General features: G+C 38.7%; 1 protein-coding gene across 1 annotated transcript in view; it reads left to right on the forward strand.

Annotated features, from left to right (window-relative positions):
• The window catches only part of cyth3b (cytohesin 3b), a 43,546-nt gene that overhangs the window by 30,350 nt on the left and 3,988 nt on the right, over positions 1-9,208 (forward strand). The window contains exons 8-12 of the mRNA XM_016499889.1: positions 821-969; positions 1,245-1,356; positions 8,050-8,126; positions 8,421-8,492; positions 8,582-8,736. Coding sequence (XP_016355375.1) covers positions 821-969; positions 1,245-1,356; positions 8,050-8,126; positions 8,421-8,492; positions 8,582-8,736 — 565 coding nt within the window. The remainder of the gene's footprint in view (positions 1-820; positions 970-1,244; positions 1,357-8,049; positions 8,127-8,420; positions 8,493-8,581; positions 8,737-9,208) is intronic.

Below are 9,208 nucleotides of genomic sequence, written 5' to 3' on the forward strand. Positions count from 1 at the left end.
ATCTATAATTTTGACCCATACAATGTATTTTGGCTATTGCTACAAATATACCCCAGTGACTTAAGACTGGTTTTGTGGTCCAGGGTCACATATCCATGCGTGCAAAGGTTCTGCTCGATCCTCTTGTTCAATATTCTTGGGGTCTGAATCCGGCTCAAATTGATATGGCAATATTGACACCATCCTTAACTATACCGGAGCAGACTGAACTTGCTGCTTTGGCAAGGGGCATGGCAGTACTGAAACATCGTCTAAGCTGTTCACCAATTACAACGCACTGGGACAGCTAACCAATCACAACACATTTCGAAAAAAAAAAATTCGTTTTTCGAACCACCAAGCATGAGAGCATGTACTAGTACACCCCCAAAACAAAATTAAGACTTTGTAAAAGAGCATAATAGGACCCCTTTAATATATCTGAATATTTAATTTATTCCTGTCATGGCAAAGCTGAATTTTCAGCAACATTACTCCAGTCTTCAATGTCGCAAGATCCTTCATGAATCATTGTAATATGCTGATTTGTTGCTCAATTATTATTAACATTTCATATTATTATCAATGTTGAAAACTGTTTTTTCATGCTTCCTTTTTTTTGTGGAAACTGTCTGGAGTCAGTAAAATTTAAAAAGAAAGAGAAAGAAAGAAAGAAAGAAGTGGAGTGATGTTTATGGAGTGAAGGGCTGCAACGGACATAGATGAGTTTTTTGGGGGTTTTTTTACAGATGTGTCAGATATTTTAGACAAATAATGTGTGGTATTGTAGTATTCTAGTCAGTGTAGTTATTGAGTTTTGTATATGTATTTTGTCTTTCAGACACATGTTATGTTCTGTCCTTTGCCATCATTATGTTAAACACAAGTCTTCACAATCCCAATGTCCGGGACAAACCTGCCGTAGAGCGTTTCATCTCCATGAACAGAGGCATTAATGACGGAGGAGACCTGCCAGAGGAGTTGCTCCGGGTAACAGCCGCTCACTGGATCTCTGATTGCCAATGCTGAAATTATAGATTAAGCCATTAATGATGAATGATATAACACAACATAACAGATAAACTAGCTGAAGTAAGAATTTCTTCTCTCTGCTGGAAAAGCCCAGTTCGGGGGCCAAGCACTAACTGCAAGAACTTGACTTACTCTCTTCTTTCTTCTTCCTCTCTCACTTTCCATAGGACGGTTTTAAATATATGTGTTCATCTGCGTACATTAAAAGCACTAATGTCCCTTCTCTCTCGCAGAACCTGTACGAGAGCATCAAGAGCGAGCCCTTCAAAATCCCTGAAGATGATGGCAACGATCTCACACACACGTTCTTCAACCCGGACCGAGAGGGCTGGCTGCTCAAGTTAGGTCAGAACCAGACTCTTACAGCTCCTTTGGCTGATATTTTCTGCAGAGTTGTGGTTTTACACCACATAGATCTGTTGGAGGTGTGTTGGAGCCTGTAGGTGGTGTCAGGGAAAGCTGTGAACGCAGTGCTGCTCATTACCATCCTAATGGGTTTTTCACCTCACTGCGAGGGATTCCTTCAGCAGTAGTACGCCGTCTCATAGGGACAGAGCGCCTGACACATAGAGTTACAGCCACTCATGAAAAGTGTGCAGTTTAGTAGGGAAACATTTTGTGGGGAGACAAGAATAGGATGAAAGCAGAAGTATCAAGCAGAATGCAATGTACTTTCTGCTGTTACTATTGCATTAACTTTTTAAACATCAGGATTGTGGTACTTAAAAAAGTGCACCTATTATGGGTAATGAAGGGTTCATATTTTGGTTTTGGGAGTCCCCAACAACAGGTTGGCATGCATGCAAGGTCAAAAACACTTTCATTGTCTTATAATGTGCATTTATTTTTACCTTACTTGCTCAACGACTCCCAAACGCTTCGCTCAACGATTCATTTTTCCAAACCCTTCTTTGCGTGACGCTAATCTGCGGTGATTGGTCCGATTTGTCTAATTTTCATTTCATCATGAGCCTGTAATGCCTGATAAAGCAGTGTTTGTGAGCGCAGTGCTGCTTTGTGTACAGCGTTACCGGGGAAACCGATATTTTACCGCTCCAAAAGCGGCACCTAGTGGCAAAGAATGAATTTGCATTTTCATTCAGACCAAGGCGAAAAGACCAACAAGTGGGCAGGCAATATGCTAATGTTTCATGTTGACGTCAACATGAAACAGCTTGGGATTCGTTTTAAAAACGACTCGTTTCAATGATTCAGAGTCGACTCTTTCTTTTGAGAGACAATAACTTTATACACGGTGCACTTTCAGATTTAAAACTTTGCAGGATGTTTTCATTCACTTAGAGCTGTGTTACACACTGCATGAAAGGTAATTTTCAAAAATCCATAATAGGAGCACTTTAATTTGTAAATTATGAGGTCCTGGAATGGGCTTCTGTTGGATCTGGCAAGGGAAGAAGGGACACATAATGAAGAAAAAAAAGATGTGTAACATCCAATTGAAACTTTAAGCAAGCGGCAACCTATTTTACTTTGTAATCTGATGTAAAATGGATTTGGCAAACTCTAATCTGATTGGATAACATTACACATCTTTTTTTTAGTCCGCCTGGTTACAAAGTTATGTTTATAAGTGGTACAATGAGAGATTCTGAGGAAAAAAATAATTACTGTATTTCGTCTTTTTTGGCAGGTTACTACATTTACATTTACAGTTAGTAATTTAGCAGACGCTTTTATCCAAAGCGACTTACAAATGAGGACAATAAAAGCAGTCAAATCTAACAAAAGAGCAACAATATATTTTAAAGTTCAAATGACAAAATAAAAGCAGTCAAAACTAACAAAAGAGCAACAATATATAAGTGCAAAATGATAAGTCTCGGTTAGCCTAACACAGTACACGTAGCAAGGTGTATATATATACACACACATATACATATTCACACACACAGACACACATTACACACACACACACACACAAAGAAAAACAAGTAGATAGAATAGAAAAAATAGAAAGCTAGTGGGTTTTTTTTTTTATAAAAAAAGAAGATAAATATAGATAAAGTAGAATTAAAATAGAATAGTTATTAATAATTATTTACTAGTATCAAGCGTTTAAAAGATCTGAAATGACCTTAGAGCTTTGATAAATATTGTTTGAGTGTGATTTTGCACTTAGTAGAAAGTAAACTGGGTCACACTTTAGTGTAGGGATTCTCACCATTAACTTACTATTATTAACTATAACTTTTTCCTTAATCTCTTAAAAAACTGCTTATTAATAGTTAGGAAGGTAGTTGTTAACTTTAGGATTAAGGGATCTAAAATATGGCCGTGCTTTATAACTACTAATAAACAGTCAATATGCTAGTAATGTGCAACTTGTTAATAGTGAGAATTGGTCCCTAGTGTTATTTCAAAATCATTTCAGTTGAACCCACCTCTAAATGGCACGTGAAAACAAAACTATGACTTGTTATTTAGATTTTTTTTATTGTGTGCAGCTGTTGAATAAGCTCCAGTGTGGACCAGACTTTATGCTGATAGTTCAATGTCTGGCTATACAAGATTAGAGTTGTTGTATGGAGCTGGGTCTGGATGCACATGAATCCCTGTAGCAGGGGATTGTCCATACAGAAGGTGTTTTGTAGTTGTAGTTCATTTGTATGTGCCTCTTTTATTTGTCTGTCAAGCATCAAATGGCACTTGTTTGTGTGTTTCTGTTGTCCCGTCTCCCATCTCCTAACATTATGTGTGTCATTTCTGTCCTAAATGTATGTTGTGGTGGTGCTTTGTTTCTCATGTATTGATGTTGAACATTCCTTCTTGTTTTCCTTACACACTTTGCCCTTTGACCCTTGCCCTCATTTTCTGTCCCGTGACTGGCTGTCTCTACAGGAGGTACGTAACAGGACAGATCTATCCCATCATTCCCTCATCTCAACCTCTTTTCATCTCCTGTAACCTTAATTGATCCTTTCCTGACTGTCATTCAAGGCCTTCCTACTTCCTGTCTGTAGGGATGGGTATATTGTTAGGTTGCTCTACTCTGGCTGGCTGCTGCTGCTGGGGTCAAAGGTCAGTTTAGTGCATATGGTCTGATTTAGCGTCACACCTCAGCTGTATTGTTTGGCTCGGGACACACAAATTCCTTGTTTACTATGTAATGTCCCAGGAGTCCTGTATACATTGTAATAATGAAGGTACACATTATACCCACACAATCTTTATGTGTCCCCCTCAGCAGTAAGCGGTGGGGAGCTTTTTCCACTCAAATAATTATGGTTTTCCCCACTTTAAATAATTCTATATAACAAGAAATAATCAAATAATGTGACCATCAGTTTAGTATCTATATCAATTTCCTGTTAATTATATCAACAGTAATTATTTCTCTGTTATCACAGGGAAGTTGTCACAAAGTCTTTGAAACTAATAAGTTTTTGATGAGATTCTTCATAAATATCAGGTTGGAGCAAGTTTCATGTGTGTGAAATGTTATGAATTTATAAAGTTTATTATTGGCCAAAATTATGGTACATTTATTCATTTAGCAGACATCTTTATCCAAAGGGACTTCCAGATGAGGAACATCACAAAAATTGTATTTTTTGTCTCAACAAATTCTCAACAGATTTTTTAATACAATAATTTCTATAATAAATAGGAGTGTATAGGAGGAGTAATAAAGAAGAATTATAGTAAGGTTTTATTTTTTGTATGTTACCAAGTATGTTTTATGATTTTTTGTAATTCATAACTTTCCTAACATTTGAAAAGGCTAGGCTATTTGATGACACGTTCCATTTGTTTACCCCATATAATGTGACAACATGCTATTGGGGCATGTTGTCACAAAAGGGTGATGTGGTTTAAGTAAACTGTATCTTATACACTGTGTTCCAAATTATTATGCAAGTGACAATTCAGTAGGATTTCAGTGAAATAAAAATTCAGATTCAATTTTTCATAGAAACTGTTTGTTTTTTTTCTCATCTATTTTTAGATAACTGGCAGCAATCTCAGACAGGTTTGTTAAATAGTTTACCAGGTCTTCTTAGGTAAATGGAAAACTTACTTGGAAGAGGTTGCTCCACATTATTAAGCAAGTCACAGTTCTAATGCAATATGGTGAGAAAGCAAGATCTTTCTGAAGATGTAAATTTAACGAACAGTGCAACAACTTGCAAAAAGCATGAAAACAACTAATATTTTGTGAAAACTGAATAGAGATTATCGAACTGTCAGTAGATTTGTGAATGTTTCAGAGCACAGAAGAACTCGATCAGATAAAAGCTTATTAAGGAAAGTTTCTGTCAAACAAATTATTTGTATTAAAAAGCTATAAAAAAGCCACTATTGAGCGGCAAACAGGTATTTGAAGCTGTCTGGCAGTTGTGCATAAAGCTGCATTTCAGCCACCTGAAAGCGAAACATTTACAGTGGGTGTAGAAATACATGAAGACTCATTTTTATATAGTTTTATTCACTGATGAATACAATGGATGGTGCAGATGGATGGAGTTCTGGATGGTTGGTGAATGATAGTTTGGAACATGTATGTATGTATATAAATCCCCATAAATAAACAATCATTATTGTTGGACACATATTGTTCAAAGCATTGTCCAAATGAAGGTACCCTGATCTTTGCCCTGTAGGCCAGGAACTAACAGAAGCCTGCATGTTAATAGAGTCATTGGGATTGTGTCATTGTTCCTTCATCCATTCAGCTCCCTCACTGAGAGCCACGTGCCATGAAACATCACTACGACCCTCATTTCCCATCTGTGAGTGGCCTTCATTGCCATGAGCTGCACTGGTGCTTTGAATGACTCTCAAGCTGCCATCTTTTGTGACTGAGGTGGCATAATACAGATGGACATCAGAGACAGTGAAAGTATGATGTGGGAATAGAATTGCAAATAGGGAACTGCAGATAATCTCTCTCTCTATGCAGTACGTTTCCATGCGGATGTGCGTTCAGCATCCGTGGGTTGGAGATGTTGGAGTCAGGAGAGGGGGTAGATAAGCCCGCGGCAGCGTTGTGTTGGATACACCATGTTATAGCAGCCAAAAACAGAAGAGAAGAGTGCCGCTCTAGAAAACAGCAGAGGAAAGATATGACTGTAGATGAGTCCGAGGCTTTAATGTATATAAGAACATGCAGTGTGTGGGGGTGCGCGAGAGAGATGCTTTGCATGATTATATCTATGTATCATTTTCCACAGCATGATAGTGGCGTTTCTACATTTGCAATGAGACTCGGCGTCTAATTCAATCGTAAAAGGCAGTCTAGAACACTCTTGTAAGGTCTGTCTTTTTTGTAAAAGACTGTTACGTGACTGTTTCTGAAGAATAAACCAAATAAGGGTAGCGCTGTGATCCAAGCTCTCTTTGACATCTGTCTCAAATAACTTCCCTCATCGTCGTAGCATTGCTCCCAGACATTTCTGTTTTCGCTTGCTATGGTCAGGAGTTGTGCACTGGGCTCTGTGCTCGGCACAAATGCAGAGCAGTCACATATTTGAGCTGTATATTGTTTTCTGAAAGGTTCAGGAGAATCTCCATGTGGAATCTCCACTTCGGTCCTTGACGATATTGTTAAAGGCACTACAAAGGATTCAAATAAAATTGCAAAAATACTAAAGCCTTTTTATATCCAAATAATCAGATTGGAATTTGATCATATTATGCAAGTGTGAACAGAGCGAAAAAAATCACATCAAATCAGATTTTTCCAAATCTGTTTCAAGCTACATTCATATGTGGTTTGGAATTCTATTCAAATCGCATTTTTGGAAATTTGTTTCAGTCTGACCGCTCAGATCGGATTTTGCGTAGCTTTTTCACATTCTCACGCGACGCAAAATGTAAGCACATCAGACATGTTTTTTTTTTTGCCCTTTATTATGATAGGACACATCAGACGTTGTTCGTAGAAACATCGCAGAAACAAGGTTGCGTTGTTGCGAAGTGCAATTCAAGCAGAAATTGACAACTGACAAAATACTGCTGGTCTCTTTTGAGTTTTGAGAATGGTAGAGACAGCAGCATGGAATAAATCTGCGCATTCCAACTTCCTACCTTTATGCCACTTCCACATTAGATGTAATATAAATAAAAGCGCGACGGCAACATCTACATTGCAAACCGTATTGCCAATGTATTGCCCGTTTATAATGGGTTTTATTGGTGTTGTTTCGTCGCGCCGGGACACGGCATCACAGTATGGTAAGGGGCGTAACATTTCCGTCACACGCTTGAGGTATTCAGTAACATGAAAGAGCACAATGGGATACACAAATCGGATCTGAGCAGTTGCGATACACAGTGTGGACTGTAATTTAAATCAGATTCCAATCGTATACACAAATCAGATTTGGAGTGACAGTCTCAACAAGGCTTACTGTTTCCGAACAAGTTTCCATATTGTCTTGCCATCTTCCATTGTTCTAAGAAGCATGTAGTCCTGCCCAAACTTACACCACTGACATATCCAACCACTGCCACAGGCCACATCTGTCTTAAAAACTGTACTTAATGTAGACTTGTGTCCTTCAATTGCATGTGTCCATGAAGTCCACTAGACCATAGTATTCCATTTGTTATGAATCTGAAGGGTGATCCAGAGTGCCTCTTCATGGCTTCAATGTGTTCTTTTGCAGAGCTTGCACTGGAGATAAATTGTCTATGTTGCATTATGTCACTCAAATGAAGAACACTAGGGCTGAGGCTGGTATTTAGGACAGTCCCGAACTCTTCAGAAATTCAACCAATTCATGGTTTATGAAGTAATTCATGGTTTACAGTTTTCTGGAATGGGAGAACATATTAACATAGAAAAAGATAGATATCATACACTGTGAATATGCAGAACTAAACTTGGCCAGATCATTTGCAAATAAATGAGTGTTCCACCAGAAGATATTGTTGAGGATATTCCAGAAATGAGAAACAGGAGCTGTATGTTATTGTTGCATTGGCGCTAGTCATTTACTGCTCAGAAATTGGGTCATTCACCTTGATTTAGTTTCTGTTTGATGGTTCATAAGTTCTGTTTAATTTGCTTTGCAGGTGGGCGAGTAAAAACTTGGAAGAGGAGATGGTTTATTCTGACCGACAACTGCTTGTACTATTTTGAGTACACAACAGTAAGTAGTTTTTGTTATTTATGGGTTGTTAAGTACATTGTTTCTGGGGTGTACTGTACACCAGGGCTGCCAATCCTGTTCCTGGAGATCCACCTTCCAGCAAAGTTCAGTTCCAACCCTGATCCAACACACCTGTCTGTAATCATCAGCTGCTCCTGAAGATCTTAATTAGCTGGTTCAGTTGTGTTTGATCAGGGTTGGAGCTGAACTTTGCTGGATTAGGCACCATGTCCTGAGAGTTTGAGGGGTTATTCTCATCCCAGATGCATTTTGATGGGTTTCTCCTGCCTATAGGACAAGGAACCACGTGGAATTATTCCTCTGGAGAACCTCAGCATCAGAGAGGTGGAGGAACCCAGGAAACCTGTGAGTGCCCAAACAAACTTGATAGTTAGAGCTGAACAAGATCATGAAAACATCATGCCTTACATTTTATGTTTTGTTTCCTTATGTAGAACTGCTTCGAGTTGTACAATCCCAACCATAAAGGTCAGGTGATCAAGGCCTGTAAGACCGAGGCAGATGGGAGGGTGGTGGAGGGAAACCACGTCGTCTACAGGATATCAGCACCCACACCAGAGGAGAAGGAAGAATGGATCAAGTCCATTAAGTAGGATTTCCTTCCTATTGAACATATTCTAATCATTAAAGGAGTCATATGATGCGATTTCAAGTTTTCCTTTCTCTTTGGAGTGTTACAAGCTGTTCGTGAATAGATAAGATCCCTAAAGTTGCAAAGACTAAAGTCTCAAACCCAAAGAGATATTCTTTATAAAAGTTAAGACTGGTCCATGCCCTCCTAAAACGCCTCGTTTAAACACGCCCCCACATGTCTACGTCACTGTGTGGGAATATTTGCATAACACCACCCAAATGTTCACGCAAAGAAAGAAGGTGTAACTTTGATTCGCCGCCGCCATGTCGTGAAGGCGCTGTGTGTTTTGTTGTAAAAGCTAAACTACTTCGTTTGGCTTTCCAAAAGAGGACACAACTAGACATCAGTGGTTAAGATGTATGTACAACACTGTTCCAGAACAGTTCAAACCAAATATTCAGATGTGTGCAACGCATTTTACGGAGGA

The sequence above is a fragment of the Sinocyclocheilus anshuiensis genome, unplaced genomic scaffold (genome assembly GCF_001515605.1).
Source record: "Sinocyclocheilus anshuiensis isolate Anshui unplaced genomic scaffold, SAMN03320099.WGS_v1.1 scaffold178, whole genome shotgun sequence".
Lineage (NCBI taxonomy): Eukaryota > Metazoa > Chordata > Actinopteri > Cypriniformes > Cyprinidae > Sinocyclocheilus > Sinocyclocheilus anshuiensis.